A 16475-nucleotide genomic window follows, 5' to 3' on the forward strand; every position below is an offset into this window, starting at 1 on the left:
CTGCCCAAGTAACACACAGCAACTGAGCAACTGGCAGGTGAAGGAGGTAATGCAGATACCTGGATGCAACTTCATAGTTTCTTCTCCTCATATTTCACACTTGAGAATTAAACACTGCAGTTACCCAACAGCCATGGCACTAGTGAATGTCTGCCAGCCTCATTACAGACAGGGTACAAGAACTGCTCCATCTTCCACACAGCAACAGAAAAGCTAATTAGCATTCTCACTTGAGATTTTGCAACAGTGAGCTGTTCTAGCAAATAAGCCAGATGAAAAACATCACCAAACTCTTCATGCTTCACAATCAAGCTAATAACCACCATTAGATACCATATCATCTCAGCAAACCAGCTGCTGATGCTTTCAAATGTGGAGAACAAATTAAGAAAAAGAAACAAAGAGCATTGGCTGCAGCCTCTCTTCCATACATCTTATCATCCCATTCCAGGTTAACTAAAACCCATTCAAAGTCAGGAGTAAACTAATTAAGGCTCCAGAGTGATTATTTCATCTTCCCCTGCATTTAAAGAGTATCTACAGGACCAAACTCTAATTTAAGGTTCTTGCTGTGGCAAGATTAGCCATCTCAAAATGTTTTTATCTTCCTCATGATTTCACAATTTTTCAAGGCACTTTCTTATGCTTTCAGGCTGAAACACTTCCTCCCTCCTCCCTTTCCCACCTAAATTAATTTCTAAGCTTCCCCTTTGCAGTCTCAACTCCAGAGACCCAATGTGAGAGCATAAGCCACAGAAGGCTCCTGTCCCTTCAGATTCCCCCAAGTATTGCCCCAGATAAAGCATCACCCTTGCCAAAAGTGAGTCCTCTCCTTCCCACCCCAGCACAGGAGTTCTGGAAAGTCCCAGCCAGAGGCAACTGCAGCACAGAGCACAGACAGACAACTCTGCACTCTGCACCTGAGAAAGGAATTGAGCTCCAGGACACACAGACAAGCCTTCAACCACAGCAGACACATCCCAGGTATGTCAGCAGCTCCCTTTCCGCATTCTGACCCGCTGAAGTTGAAGGTCACATTCCAACCCACAAATAAAACTTGTTCTGTGAGAAGGAAAACTATTAGAAAATCCTCAGGGGTTGAACACCCTCTTTACAGGGCTATGCAAGAACAACTTTCACACCATAATCTGAAGTTTCATTCAATTCAATTCACATGTAGACATTAGTACAAAAAAAAAGAAGAAACAAGACACCAGATAAAAAAGGCTTAAAATCCACTTTAATAATGCATTCCTGTAACATTCCTCAGACAAACTCAAACTTTTTAGTGGGACAATTACAGTTTGTGTTCAAACAGTTTACACTAAATGAAAAATCTTGTAGTACTTCTACACAAAAGACAGGCAAGGTTAGGATTATACAAACATTTGTTTCAGTTAAATCTTCAGCATGAGATACAGTATCTTTATCCAATAGATTGTACTTTACTACCAGTAAAAATAAAGAGATACAACACGTTATCAAAAAAATCCATCAAAACAAGAATCTCCCAGCCCTTCAGGCTGCACGACTGTCAACTACTTCAACGAAACAAATGGTCCAGGTAAAAAGAGTAACTAACAAGTTAGGAGGGGGGGAAAAAAAAAGAAAAAGAAACAAACAAAACCTTCTCCAATTCATTACATGACAGATCATTTGGAGCTATATAAATTTACAAAATCATGGGAGCTGCAAAGTACCCAAATGCTGCCCTAGTTCTCCAGAGACCCCCCGTACTCTTAAGCAAGGTACACTACACTAAAAAAATGCCAAGACATACTGAAATTTTATCCAATTTAGCCTCATGATTTCAGCTGCAAACAGGAAACCTGGAATGGTCAAGGCATTAGGGTCCTTGCAAGATTTTACTGTTACTGAACCAGGGCAGCCTCCCAGAATTCATTTTTCACTTTGAAATTAGGAATGCACCACATGAAATTTTCCAAAACCTTTACCAGTCAGACTGCACTCCCCTTGTCTTAAGAGTGGCTTTACCAAACCAGGCCCTAATTAACTATCTTTAAAACGTCCCCCCTCCCCCCCAGGTTGAACCCTGTGTGTGGCCTGCCGAGATTTCCTCCTTTGGGGCGTGTCCAGGGGATGGCTGAACCCTGCTCAGTATCGGCGGCGCTTGTTGGGGCCGAAATCCCCGCCCGGGTTTCCCCGGTTGAAGGCGGGCGGGTTCCCTCCCATGGCCCCGAGGCCCTCCATAGCTCCACCCTGGCCAAAGCGGTCTGGAGGCGGTGGTGGGGTCTGGGAACGTGCAGAAGATGCAGGAAGAAAAACAAGGAAGAACAAAGGGCAGTTAAAAGCAGTTTGAATTGATCGCAATTCTACCAATATTCCACAATTCCAGCTGACCTCACTGCAAACATTCACCCCACCAAAAACATCCCCACATCCCAAACCTTTGTAGAACAAGGCTCCTTTCCCCACACAACCTGCAGTCAGGCACACTGGGACTGTGTGCAGCAGCTGAGCCATCTGAACTCACCTCTCCTTTCCACTCCTGGCTTCACCTTCCCCCTTAATTTCCTTGTGTGGTGCACATTCCCTGAACCTCAGCTGCTTTGCTGTCCCTACCACTTAGGTGGTTTTTAGACAAATAAAACTGTTCTTTATGGAAAAAAAAAATTTGTGTCATAGTCAAAACAAAGCAAGCAGTCTGAGTAGGAATATTTGCAGAAAAAACATTCATTGGACCAGTTCACAAAAACCACTGAAGGAAGATGAACTTTCAGGACAAACTTTACTATGACTGCTGCTGTTTCTGCTGGGACTGGAAATCCTGACACTGTGGAAGGGCCAATCCTGTGTGACAGAGATGGATAACAAATGCCACAAAAGTCAGGGTCTATTGCAAAACCCTGCAGTAAAGTTTAAAACTAAATCTAATACAAAAAAATTTTAAAAAAAATCAAACAAATAAGCATGAACACCACTGATTCTTTGCTTTTGACCTCCTAAGCAAATTGGCTGAACTCATTCTGGCATATGAGAACAGGAGATAACCCTTTTCTGGTTATGGAACTGGTGATGAACAGAACACTCCTGAAAGCTTGGCTTTATGCCTACAAGAATCTACTCTCAAAAACCTCTCAATTTCACAGAGTGCTTCCCACTAGGTCATTTAAAAACAACCATATATTACTCCTAAGAGCTTTCTAACAAGCATTTTAGCACTAGCTCTCTTGGAAGTAAATGAAGCCATTATTACACTTGGCTCAATCTCCTGAAAATTATCAGCTAGTACCAAGGCAAGATTAACTTAGCAGGAGTGAAGCAACAGGTCTGAGTAGATAAATAAGCCTCAACTTCAGCAGCTAATGCTTAATACTGGAAACAATATAATCTGCATTTTAGAGGTGTGCACAAAAAGCAGATGGAGATACACTACCATTCCCATGGCTCCATCAGGGATCATAGCTCCAGGACCAGCAGCAGGAGGTGCAGGAGCTGGGACATTGGTACCACCCATAGCTCCTCTATTGTTCATGCCAATGGTACCTGGAAAAGAAAACTGAGGAATAGTCCTGGCACACACACACAGTGACTGGGGTCTGCTCATCACCCCAGAGCCACAAATCATTGCTCCATGCAGGGACAGAGTCCAGTCTATTAACCAGCTTTGCACTATCAGGTCACAATCAGTTGATCTTGCTTTACAGCATGTTGTGTTTCCTGTCACATGAATACTTCCTCTTACTAGCCTGGGAGATTACTTTGACTGAGTTTCTAAATAAGAAGCCAATAAAATGAGATCACTAAAAAAAGGGGGTAGATTTTGAAGGAAATGAACATGCACAGAACAAAGAATACTCTTACCTCCCATACCCATCTGTCCCATTCGCATGTCTGGTGGCTCCCTCTGGAAAGACAGACACTCATCTCAACTGATACTCAGGCTTTTAAAAATGTAATTTTACAAATTCAAAGAGTTCTGAGGATATACTACTGAATAATGTATAGAAAAGTAATTCCCAGGGTAAATGTCAAAGAAAGGCAGGAGCAACCTTCACATGACAACTGCTGAATGAATAGGTTTTATTTTAAATATCTCATTATAAAAGGTAGTTCTTCAAAATTATAATAAAACATCCAGCAGCAAAGCTGCACATGCAGACTTTAACAAAGACATCTTGATGGAAAGAAGATGTGCTGAGCAGTAGTAACACATTAGACAGAATTAGTTTTGCTACTCTCTCAGCACAGCTAAGAAGCTTTTCCTGTTGAAAGGAATGCAAGCTTACATAAAGACACAGTACTGGGTCACTTGCATTAAAATACCATTTAGTGAGCTCAATTTCTCTTTTATTAATCAAGCATCAGAAACACCTATCACAGATTTTTCTCACTGCAAAATCAGGAGCACTTCAGTGAGGGCATTACTTTTTTTAACAGTGGTAAGTGAAAACAACTTTAATTTCATCTGTAGTTTCAGTGCCATTATCCATCACATGAAGGCAGTATTATTTGTAGGAATCAGGATATCTGCTGCACAAAGAGAATATTCCAGCTTTTGGCTCAGCTATGCTCTTGGTCCTTTGGTTTGACACACATTTACCTATTTTGCCTAGGGGCCAAGTTCACTAGTAAGCATTGAACACTTACCCCCAGCTGCATCAAAGCCATTACACCACCTGAACAGCCCTACAGCTGCCTCCACAACAGAAACTGCCTGGGACTGGAAACAAATTGTAAGGCATTTCTCTATAGAACTAGAGATACTGTTATTAAAAGGCAGGTTATCACCAGGTTACACTACAAAAAAATACTTGACCAACTGACTTTTAAGTACAAGCATATACCATGCCTGCAGCAATGCCCTCAGTTGGGATCATTTTATTATGACTAAGAAAGACTGCAAGCTAGGGATATTGCCAGTCATATAATCATAACAGCCTTCTGCTGCAGTGCTTCAGGACAGTGTGTGTTGCTGTTAGAATAGAATTAGTCAGCACACATTTCTCTGAACAGTAAGACAGCTACAAAGGGCCCTACGTGAAGAGCAGTGGAACAGAACCGGGAGATTTACAGTTTCCAGGCTAAACTGTATTAAGATTGGAGGGAGTCAATAATTTAGGGTAGACTGCACTACTGATGTACAGTCCTCCAACCAAGCTGAAAATTCACAGAAAGCTGTGTTGTGGAAGGGAAAAATCTACAGTGAGTGCAGAGATGTAATGGAAATGTAGAAGCACTCATACCGCATCAGCAAAATTGCCTTTGAAGCCTTCCTGCTGGCGTCTCATCATCTCCTCCTGCTGCCTTCTCATCTCCTCCTCACGGCGCCTGCGCTCCTCCTCTTGCCTGCAAACAAAGCCCAAGATGCTCAGCACAACAAACACCAACCACCTGCATCACTGGGCTGCAGGGCTGCCTCATGGATCTTCCTTGGAAGCTTCACAGTTCAAACTTTCAGTTTTGAGAGCTCATTTGAAAAAAAAAAAAAAAACACTTGTGTGCATGTGTCTCATGAGGAGCAGCTGAAGGAGCTGGAGGGGCTCAGCCTGGAGAAAAGGAGGCTCAAGGGGGACACCACCACCCTCTACACATGCCTGACAGGAGGGTGGAGCCAGGTGGGAGTCAGTCTCTTCTCCCAGCTAACAAGTGACAGGACAAGAGGAAATGGCCTCAAGTCACACCAGGGAAAATTCAGATTTGACATCAGGAAAATTTCTTCAAAACGGTTACAAAGCATTGGCACAGGCTGCCCAGGAGGTGGTGGAGTCACCATCCCTAGGGTGATTTAAAGGATGTTTAGATGTGGTGCTTAGGGACTTGGTGGGCTTGGCACTGATAGATTTACAGCTGAACCCATGATTTTAGAAGTATTTTCCTATGTACACAGCAGCTGCCAAGTGCATGCAGCCTACATGCAATATCATGCATCAAGCCTGACAGCTCTCCAGCCCCTTCTATTACAAATAGTCTGGTAATCTTTCTGGAGCTTCTCAAAACAACTGCAAGACAAGGAAGAGCTACAATCCAGAGAGAAATCTCTGAGACCAAGTTACCCTCAAATGAAAACAGAGATGCTGGAATGGGATTTCCCAATCTACAGCACTGAAGCCACTAAATCACAGCAGAGATTCTGATTTTTCTACCTGCCTCATTTAAAGGAACTTAACTGAGACACAGAAATGTGAAGAAGTACATACTAATCAATGGAAGAAACTCCTAACTCTTCCATCTTAAACCAAATGTACACTCTTCCCTATGAACAAAAAAAGCCCTAAGTACAGGCACACTTGAGGTAGTAATTAAATTGTCACAATGAACAACTAGGCACAGTGAAGAGGTGTTTTATTCTGCTCTGGATTCACAGCATTTCACAACCTGCCCCCTTACCTGAGCTCCAACTGTTTACGTTTTTGTACTTCTTGGTTATGCAATTCCTCCATTCTCCTCAGCTCCTCCTGGCGCCTCATTAAATCTGTGTAAGACAACAGTAAAAAACACAATCAGACTCATCTCCCATGCCACCTCTTAGGAATTCCTGAAGTAGAACTCTAACATAGAAGGCTTTACCAATACAGTAGCATGTCCCCATGTTAGGTCTAACAAGATTCAGTGCCAGGTCCTGTCCTGGGTCACACCAAGCCCTGCAGCTCCAGGCTGGGCAGAGGGGCTGGAAAGGGCCTGGTGGGAAAGGCCCTGGGGGTGCTGCTCACCAGCAGCTCAACAGGAGCCAGGTGTGCCCAGGTGGGCAAGAGGCCAAGGGCACCTGGCCTGTCCCAGTCATGGTGGGGCCAGCAGGACCAGGACAGTGACTGTCCCCTGAGTGAGGCACTGCTGAGACCACTCCTCAAATCCTGTGTGCAGCTCTGGGCCCCTCACAACAAAACAGACACTGAGGGGCTGGAGCGTGTCCAGAGAAGGGAACGGAGCTGGGGAAGGGTTTGGAACACAATTCTGATGGGGAGCAGCTGAGGGAGCTGGGAAAGGGGCTCAGCCTGGAGAAAAGACTTGAGGAGACTTTACTGCTCTACAAGTACCTGAAAGGAGGTTAATGGTTGGACTTGCTGATCTTTTCCACCTAAACAATGCTACGATTCCATTGATTTGCACCACAGCTCCCCTTGAGTGGTCTCTAGCCAGTCTATTGAGCCACCCACTCCAGGACAGCACAGGGCCCTGCTGCCACCCTGGATTTACCCATCTGGCTGGTACCTTGTCGCATGAGCATCACTTGGTGCTCGTGGCGAGCTGCTTCCATCTCCATCTCCAGCTTCTCTCGAGCTTCCTTGATGTTGCGATCTACTTGTTCCTGCTGCTGCTTCTCCATCTCTATCAAAGCCTTCCAACGCATGGCGTATTCATACTCAAAGCTGCCGGGCTGTGCAAACCGAGGAGGCTGCTCACGCTCCCTGGCAGACAATGAACAGCTAGTGAATGCTTCAGGAGAGCAAGGAGGAAGCAAGAAAGCTCCATTTGTGTGTTAAATGCAATAGCAGACCCCAGTTAACTGTGCCTGAGACACCAGTTTGTTTGCTCCTCAGGCATCATCTTATTCCTGCATGGAAGCTGTCCTCCTCCATAACAAGCAATGACACTGCTTTCATAAGAGATTCTGGGTAAAGAGATTTAGAAATCCCCTTGAAAGCAACAGCCTTTGCTCCTGCTGCACATCTTATGGACAGATGCACTCCAGAAACAAACACTGCCCAAGTGTGTGTGTTATTTTCACTCTGAACCTGTAGAACAGGACTATTCCTAATTCTGCCTCCTGAAGCCCTCATCTTCCTTACTTGAAAAATTCATGAGCTCATATGGTTTGCCAGTGCCAACTGCTCAGGATTCCCACCTATACTGGGGAGCCCTCTAAAACTCTGGTCTTATACCTGGATAGCTCTACAACCTCCTAATGCCACTCATATAATTCCCCAAATTTCTATTGTGAATTCAAGTGTTTCCTACAAAGGCTTTCTGTAATACTTCCCAGGGAATCTCATGTATCTGTGTTATATTAAATTGACCTAATTTTTTATTCCAACAACTGAAATGGACTTATAGAAAATATGTGAAGGCAGCCAGTCTTATCCAGCAGTGTGGATTCAAAATCACTGTTTTCTTTCAGCCAATCATGGCAAGAGAAGAGTGAATGCAATTCTCCTTCTTAAGCCAGGTCACACTTAAGGAAAAAAAAGCAGGACCTGATGAGCACTGGTGAGCCACCCCTCTAAGACAGACACTGGCCCACAGGCACTCTCCTGCTGCATGCCAGGCACATACTTGTGATACTGCTGGTTTTTGATGACTAGTTTCTCTGGTAGACCCTCCTCATCATCATACTGATCCATGGGCTCCACAGTGACAGGGCGAGGGAATCTGTAAAGAAAAAGTGAGATGTTTTCACGAAAACTGAAGAACAAGCTTGCAGTTGTGGAAAGCACAACTTATATTGCTTTTAGCACTGCTCAAAGAAACTCAGGGCAGCTGGGGATCTCAACCAAAGCGAAACCAGGAATCACTTTGAACTCTTTCTTTTTTTCTACAACAGGAGTGTAACTGTCAATCAAAATCCTTGTTTAATCCAAATCAAAATTGTGCTGGAAGAATAATATTTGTAGTTACTTGCTTCAAATTAACAGCTTAACTGGAATCCTGACACACTCCAGCAGGATCTACTCAGCATGAAGTCTTGTCTCTAGAGTGGCACAAGCCATCTGTGCCTTTTTATGGCTATCTAAAGCAAAGAGTCACCACACACTCCTCACTGGAGGCTGCAGGCTGTACCATCCAGTCATCCTGTGCTGGTGAGGCCACCATGTGCTACTGTTGCTTGGCAACATTGCTCTAGGAAGGCCCACTGGGCCCTTGTCTGAATTTCCACCCCCCAGGGAATCCACTGGTGCACTTCAGAGCAGACACTGCAGACGTGTGCTCCTCTCTCCCTGGCTTCTGCATGCAGAACAAAGTATTGACCTGGCCTCTGAATCAGCTCTCCAGCACAGCACTGACACTGCTCATCCTCAGCACAAAGCAGCACCCCAGCTTCCCATGAGCTCTCAGTGCCATGTGCCAGGGCTGGGGAAATGAAGACAGATGATCCTGTGGTGCCAAGTTGGCAATGGGTACCCAGGCTCCAGCAGGAAGGCAGGATATGGAGGGCTAAAATCCATTTCCTCAGCTGAAGATCCATAATACAGCTTTGCACTTTGATGTGACATATTCCATTATTAATAATCTTATTTTCTAACATGAACAGATTTCAAACAGTTCATCTAGCTTTCCTGTCTTGAACTAGGACAAACCAGAACAAGTTTAATCAAAACCAAACCATAACTAGAAAAGAACAACAGAATTATTTGTAGTCTTAGATACCAAAACCCAATGTACTGATAGCTATAAAGAGAGGGAATGTTAACTTTAACTATGCATTGACAGTGATTAGTTTTAAAAATCACTTTTAAAAATCACTTTTAAAAATCTGTTTTCATTGTTCTTTCAGGTATAGACTTCTGAACCAGCAAAAGCTCCCTAACCATAATCCTCCTGTAGAGCACTACTCACTATGCTGGTTATGCTCAAGAAGCATCAGGGAGAAAAACAGGTATTAAAAAAGAAATAAACAAAACCTGCTTTTTGAAATTGAATGTGCTTGTGTATAGCTGTGCCACTGCAGATCCACAGGAGGTGAGAAGCACAAAACTTTTAAAAATTGCTTCAAAAATGAGCAATATAGCTCAATTTCAGAAAGTGTTCTAGTCACAAATTCTAGGAGCATAATACAAGAGAGTAATTTTTTTCTAAGAGATAAGAAATGGCTCCCTCTTAACAGAGCAACAAGATGCTTTGTGGAATGCAACTGGAATTGGTCATTTGCTTGAGCTACTTCATATAATTATGAGAACATGATTTTCTCCCTTATTACATTCAAGTACAGGGAAAGCAGTTTATAATGGTGAAAACTCCACACAATCCAATTTATGTGAGCAGCCTCTCCAACAGATCCCATGTCCACAAGTGGCATTCCACCCTGTGGAGAAGACTCTCCCGTTTAGTGACCCAAAGTGTAGAATTAAAACACTTACACTTTGTTTCCAAACAAGTTATATGGATGGTCTCTGAAACAGGCTCTGTTCTTAAAGGCTGCTTTAATTGCCCTAAGGTTGTTTTATAGAGAAAAAGTTTATTGGGAAGTTTTATGCACTCACCCCACTAGCAGCTTCCCAGAAGAAAGCTTTCAGAGCTGAGCTTCAGCACAGACTGTCTCTTGTTGGAACAAAGCTAAATAAAATTCTCCCCAGGCCAATCCCCCACCACCTCATGCCCCACCTGTCCCACTGTGAGGCCACAGTCAGGGCTCACCAGCCATGCAGAGCACCCCTCCCCAGGCACACTTACGTAGTCAGCAGGAAAGATCCATCACTACATCTATCCAGCGCCTTCCTAGCAGCAGGCTTCCCTGAGAACTCCACAATGCCTTTCCCAGAGGATCGTCCTCTGTCATCCACAATAACCACAGCCCTTTCCACCTGGCCAAACACTGAGAAGGCTTCCTCCAGGAGCTCGTTGGACACAAACTGAGGCAGGTTCCTGACCGTCAGCGAGGCGCTGTGGCAGGCAAAGCGCACGCGGAGCTGCTTCCCACGCAGAGGCATGTTGTCCAGCTCCACCTTGGCAATCTCTGCCAGGGTGCGAGTTTCCTGCAGATAAAACAGCCTGCATGAAAGCTCCCAGAAAGGCACAGGACTAAACACAAGCTTATTTCTCCATAGCAAGTGCTTCTGAGAGAAATAAATGATCCTCGTGCCAAAAGGCACAGCTATTCCTTATCATGAATGACTGAACAGCCAGGGTTTGGGGGTGGGGAAGGTGAGAAATATATAACAAATATCTAAGTTTAGTCCAACAGCTAAGTATGAACTAAGCAAACAATGACATTTTCATTATGACACATAATTATATTAAGGCTACAAAGCACCTTTTTTAAAAAAAAACAAATTCATTTTAAAAAAACAACTAAGATTCATCTGTTAACCAAGTCTGATAAGGAAATGCTGACAGTATGACAATCTATGAAGGACCTTCTATACCACTTTCACACCTTTCCACTCACTTAAGTAACTACCAAGCCCCTGCACTACATAAAAGTGGCCCAGATATGGCTGTGGAAACCTCATCCACTCACCTCAGGGCTTTCACAAAGGTGGTGCATGAGCCACAGAAATCTAAGAACCACTCTATGGTGGCAGCTACTTCCCTTTCAGACACACTTCAACGTGATCATCTAGAGATCCCCTAGCCCAAGAGAATTAATCATGCCAGAAATGCTGCATGACAAACTATGCCCATTGGAATTCCATATTCCAGAAATAGAAAAGTTCACTTTGGCTATAATAGCATCACATTCATGTGAGTTTTTTTCTGCTTTCTACCAGCTGATTTCAGAATAAATTTATCAGATCTCTCATAACTCCTGCCACAAGCTGTTTAAATTCACATCTCTCTTAAAAGCAAGCTCTAGACCAACCACTTGGAAGCTAATCCCATATTCGAGGTTACTGAGATCATCAGCAGGTGTAATCAGCAAGACATCAGAACATCCACAACTTTCAATTAGCAACAGTGCTCCATTGAGAGCCATCACCACAGAACTCCCCGAAGTGCCAAGTCACTCACCAGCCTGATAAAACCAAAGCCTTTGTCCTTGTGTATGAAGACTTCCCCTGCCTTGCCATACTTCTCAAACAACTTTCTCATCTCTTCCTCTGTAATATCAGGGGGCAGATTCCCCACAAAGAGGCGGCTCCTTTGGGTGAAGGTCTTTTCACCGGGTTTCCGGAAATTCTTCAGGTCAATGGTCAGGCCTTCATCTGAGGGGAATAAGGTACACAGCTGCTCTACAGTTGGGGGGATAAATTTTATTAGGTTTCATCACAGTGACCACAGAGACACAGGATAATACAGGTAACACATCCCTTCACTTTGGTCTTAAACCTCTCCAGCCATCTCTCCAGCAAAAAGGGAGTTTGATGTTTTATTTCAGAATGGCCCCATAGCTTTTTTAAAGAAAACTGAACCTCAGTGCTCATTAACACCAGTGAATTGGAGGAAACAACACACTGCAGCTTGAAATAACATCAAATATTTCACTCCAACTTTTTGAGATCTGGTCAAGGTAACTGGCCCACAAAAAAAACAACTGCAGTCACAACACAGGATTTTGCTATTACAACACAAATAATTATAGAAAAGCCACAGTTTAGCCAGAAAACAGATTTTTACTCAAAAACACAGAAAACCAACTCCAGATATCTCGAAAAACATGAAAATAAGAGGAAATTTTGTTCAAACAGTTAACATTTAAGATAGCTGTCATTCTGTGAGATGGGTTCCAGAGTATGGGTTTCCAAGCTGAAGAGAAGGCTGGAATAATTAAAATAGTGGGGGAAAACACCAACCCAAAATTTTAAAAAAACCCTGCCATATAAATGAGCCCTCAGAAAAATTACAAGATTAATTACAAGAAAAAAATCCCTATTCAGTAAGTTCTGCTAGAAGGGATTTTTCAAGTCGGAAAAGACCTCTGAGATCAAGTCCAAGGTTAAAATATTTTCTGAGCTGTCCAACAGAAATAAACACAAACAGTAACATTCTCAAATCCCCACAGGCATATACAATCTTTAACCCTTAATTCAGCAAGAGTCCAGCATGAGCCTGAAAGTTTTGTTTGTGCCAGACACTGGGGTGGATTTAGCATCACTTTATCACCCTGTGCCCCATTTTCTTAAACACACATGGAACTTAACCACACAGGACTACAGGGCACAGAAAGCAACTCCTTTGCTTTGCAGGGGAGGACACAAGTCACGGTCACACATATGAAATAAACTGTGAACATCAATGGCTTGATTGCAGTTACAAAACAGGGCAATAAATGAGAAAGATTCTCCATGAAAAGACAATGCAAGGACAAATCTTTGATAGGAGTAAGCACACCTCCATGGCCAACACTAAATAACCAGACTGAGTGTGCCCAGAGAAGAGCAGTAGGAGTAAGTTATCTACTTCACACAGCAAAGGTGCAGGAGTGAAATGTTTTGCCTTGTTCACAGCATTTCCATGAGTATTTGGGGATGAATTTGAAGGGCTGTGGATACAACACGAGGTGCTTGCACAGAGTTACACTCAGGGGTACACAGAGTACCTCTGTTCTGCCTCAGGAGATCCATGCAAAGGAGTGAGACACACTCACTCACTCCAAGCTGATTCCCCAGGGAATTCCACAGTACAGCTGCACTGTTATTGTTTTCAACCTGACTGGAACCGGCTGCTCTGCCACTCTGCTCTGTTACTGTCTGGGAACTGATAAAGAGCCTGTTCAACTCTGCCACTTAACAAAAACATGTCGGATTTTTACCAGCCCGGTATCCTTGACACAAAAAAACCCCCACTCTGAGGAATCACACAAAGCACACAGGTGATTCCACACATTTTTGTTTTGAACAGCCAAAGTGTCCAAACTTTAAAAAAAACTAATAAAATCCACATCTAATAAAACTAAAGCACTCTCTCCCTCCCCAAAAATGCTAACGGAGATGTCTCGCCACTTCTAAACCATCAGGTCAGATCGGTTCAGACCCCTGAAGCCATTAACGCGTTCTGTTCCCGCTCCGGAGCACACTCCACACCGACCAGGAAAACCCGGACACCCGCTGGAGCAGAACGGCTTCGGCAATGTCAAATGGCATTAAACACTGAGTAAAGCAGGGCATCTCCCGGTTCCTCGTTATAAACAAAGAAAAATCAGTCTGAAGAGGCGCCTGCAGATCGCTGCAACAACGTTCTCACTACAACATAATCTTCACCGATTCTTACTTCTGTATAATCTAGTAATTGCTCTAGCAATCAAGCTTCTTAAGTTTCTAGCTTCCTAAGAAAACCTGTATTGAGAAGCCATCTGTTATGCCCGGGGAAAAAACAGGAACCAGACAATGAAAGACAGAGCTCGTTATATTCGCGACGCTTACAGACACACTGTCAAGAACGCACTGACTTTCAAACTGTGAGCGATCTTTCCCTGGGATTTTCAGACAAAGACAGAACCTCTATATCGCCTGCCCTGGTTTTGGGAACGCAAGAAACTCACGAACACACAAAACTTACGAACAAACGCCACAGGACTCGCGCGTACCCACGAGCGGACATAAGAAAACCAAAAGAAAACGCACAAATACAACCCAGGCGCGATTAAAACCGCAGCTTCCAACAAGGGGAAAAAACTGATTTAGCAGGAGGTGCTGCAGCCTCCTTGGGAACCTAAGAATTTATTGTTTAAACTCGGAAAACCGGGTTCCTTTTGTTCCTGCCGAGACCTGTTGCACGCCCGAGGGCCGCAGCTAACCCGAGGTTTCCCGCTGCACCGAAGCGGTCGCTCAGCGCCTACCCAGAGCGGGGCCGGGCGGGCCCCCGCGGCGGGCCCGGGACTCACTCTGGCTGTTGGCCTGCTGCCCGTTCGCGGGGATGGACGGCGGCGGGTGCTGCTGGTGCTGCTTGCGCGGAGCGTGGTTCTGCTTCTCCATGTTGAAGCCCTTGTTGCCCTGCATCTTCCCCACCTAAAAGCAACACGCGCACGGTCGGGAGGCGGCCCGGAGCTCGGTCCCGGCTGGCTCCCGCCGGCCCCGCGTGCAGGGGCGGGGCGGGCCGCGCAGGCCGCGCCGGGCCCCGGCGGCGACGGAGCGGGGCCGAGCCGCGACCCTACCGCCCCCGCGAGCTCACCTGGCGGCAACACCGGACAGGGACACGGACACCGGGACGGGCACCGGCCCCGGCCACGGACACCGGGACGGACACGGGCACCGGGACCGCGGCGGCCCTGAGAGGAGAGCGCGCGGCCGGAACTCGCGCAGCCTAACACGGCGCCCCTCTCCCTGAGCTCCTATTGGCCACCTGGCGCCCGCCGCCGCGCCGCTAACTGGCCAAGCCCGCCGTCACTCACAGCGGCCGCCGTAGCGGGGCGGGACTAGCTGGCCGTGCGCGGACCCCATTGGTCAAGGGAGCGGCAGCGCGCGCTGCCAATCACGGCGGCGGGCATCAAGCTTGGGTGAGAGGCGAGCGGGGGACAAAGGGAGCGCCGCGAGCCGCCCCGCGCGCGGCGCGCAGGCGCGGTGCGGGCGCGCGGGGGCCGCGCGCTTTTAAAGGGCCAGCGGCGGCGCCGAGCGCGTGCCGCCCCGCCGCGCCCCCCGACGGCACCGGGGCGGGTCCGGGCTTGGCTTCTCCACCCCGGCCAGTGAGCACCGGAGCCCGGCGAGCCGGCCTGCGCCGATCCGCTCTCCTCTAGGTGTTCTCCATCCCCGTGCCCGGTCCTTGCCGCCTCCAGCCGCGGGCTGCCCCTCGTCGCCCGGAGCCCGTTCCCGTCGCTGCCCCGCTGTGCGGAGGAAGGCGGCTTCTGCCCCTGGGAGCGCACCGGGCGCCCTGGGAGCGCAGTCGTGTCGTGCCTCGGGCGGGTTTCACTTCACCGCCTTGCAATAAACCCCGCCGCCTCACCGGCGCAGGTGCCGCGCGCCCGCGGCCAGCCCGCTCCCGGGCACGGGACCCCCGGGCGGCTCACAGCCCTCGCGGAGCGCCCGCGGCTTTCCCGCAGCTCCGCCGCCCGCTCCCGGCTGTGCCCCCGGCTCCCAGCCCACGCTCAGCCCCGGCACCCCCGTGTGCCCGCAGGCCGGGAAACCGCAGGCTTCTGGGGGCGGGAGCGATGGGAGAGCCCCCCGGTGGAGCGGGGCGGCCGTGAGCTGGATGCTGCCCCGCTGAGCCGGAGGGGGCCCGGTCCTACCGGCAGGGGACCTCCGGGGGGGGGGGGGCAAGCCCGGTGGGGGAGAGCAGCGCGGGGGGCACGGATGGAGGCGGGAAGGGGGAGCCGCGGGCGGCGAGGCCAGGTGGGAGCTGTCATGGCTGTGGAAGGGCACGCCGGGCTCTGCGCGGTGGTGCGGGAGCGCAGCCCGGGCACGGGAGGGGGATCCCGGGGGGAGGCGGTGCCGGGAATGGGGGGCGCCGGCCCGGGCGGTCCCACCCGGGGGCGGTGCCGCGTCCCTGGCCCCCGCGGAAGCCCCGCCCGACCGCGCTGTCACTCACCGCCCCGGGGAGACGCTCCAGCTTCGGGGAGGCGGTGGCGGCGCCCGGGCTCGGCCGGGTGGGTCCCCCCGCGTGCAGGTAGAGGCCGTGGCGGTGCGGCCGGACCGGACCCCCCGGGACGACAGCGGGGCTGGGGCCGGGAGAGGCGGCAGCGAGAGGGTTAAGGGGGGGGCGGGGAGCGGGGTGGCGAGCCCATTCCGTGCGATCCGCTCCGCGCTTTGCAGGTGGCCGCGTGGGCACCGGCGGGAACCGGGGCGCCCCGTTCTGGCCCGCGCCTCCCATCGTGCTCCCCCCCCGCACCCCGCCGTGCCCCGCCAGACCGCGGCTGTTGCCCGCGCCCGGCTCCGTGCTGCCCGCCCGCCGGGACCCGCTCCGCCAGGTGGATCCGCCCCAGGTTT

The 16475-nt window shown here is 48.2% G+C and overlaps 2 protein-coding genes across 9 annotated transcripts in view; one reads left to right on the forward strand and one right to left on the reverse strand.

The window, feature by feature from the left end:
- Nucleotides 1-1238: 1238 nt before the first annotated feature.
- On the reverse strand, nucleotides 1239-16213 carry NONO (non-POU domain containing octamer binding). 6 transcript variants are annotated; one of them, XM_054289876.1, is made up of 11 exons: nucleotides 16078-16213; nucleotides 14396-14564; nucleotides 11629-11849; nucleotides 10351-10652; nucleotides 8236-8331; nucleotides 7174-7370; nucleotides 6352-6436; nucleotides 5208-5310; nucleotides 3826-3868; nucleotides 3398-3507; nucleotides 1239-2253 (listed from the first exon to the last, which is right to left on the reverse strand). In XM_054289876.1, the coding sequence occupies exons 2-11, from the start codon at nucleotides 14553-14555 to the stop codon at nucleotides 2116-2118; spliced, it is 1455 nt and encodes a 484-aa protein (XP_054145851.1). In that variant the 5' UTR covers nucleotides 14556-14564; nucleotides 16078-16213; the 3' UTR covers nucleotides 1239-2115. The 6 variants fall into 6 exon arrangements, with proteins under 6 accessions (XP_054145851.1, XP_054145852.1, XP_054145847.1 ...); XM_054289877.1 differs by having other exon boundaries at nucleotides 14441-14564; nucleotides 16078-16212; XM_054289872.1 differs by lacking the exon at nucleotides 16078-16213 and adding an exon at nucleotides 14728-14893.
- The window catches only part of ZMYM3 (zinc finger MYM-type containing 3), a 32293-nt gene continuing 31679 nt past the window's right edge, over nucleotides 15862-16475 (forward strand). Inside the window, exon 1 of one of the 3 annotated variants that reach the window (XM_054289869.1) lies at nucleotides 15862-15881. The gene's annotated coding sequence lies outside the window, so the exon portion shown is untranslated. Of the gene's footprint in view, nucleotides 15882-16080; nucleotides 16156-16475 lie in introns of those variants that run through there. The other 2 variants (XM_054289868.1, XM_054289865.1) reach the window with 2 other exon arrangements.

This window comes from Melozone crissalis, unplaced genomic scaffold, assembly GCF_028551555.1.
Source record: "Melozone crissalis strain CALT ecotype California unplaced genomic scaffold, PUWL_Pcris_2 ptg000068l_1, whole genome shotgun sequence".
Taxonomy (NCBI): domain Eukaryota; kingdom Metazoa; phylum Chordata; class Aves; order Passeriformes; family Passerellidae; genus Melozone; species Melozone crissalis.

Coding starts and splice junctions, on each gene's coding strand:
- NONO (XM_054289876.1), bottom strand. CDS start 14,555: ATGCAGGGCAACAAGGGCTTCAACATGGAGAAGCAGAACCACGCTCCG. Junction 3,869..5,207: donor AAGGCAATTTTGCTGATGCG/GTATGAGTGCTT, acceptor CTGTCTTTCCAG/AGGGAGCCACCAGACATGCG. Junction 2,254..3,397: donor CTGATGGAGCCATGGGAATG/GTAGTGTATCTC, acceptor GCACGTTCCCAG/ACCCCACCACCGCCTCCAGA.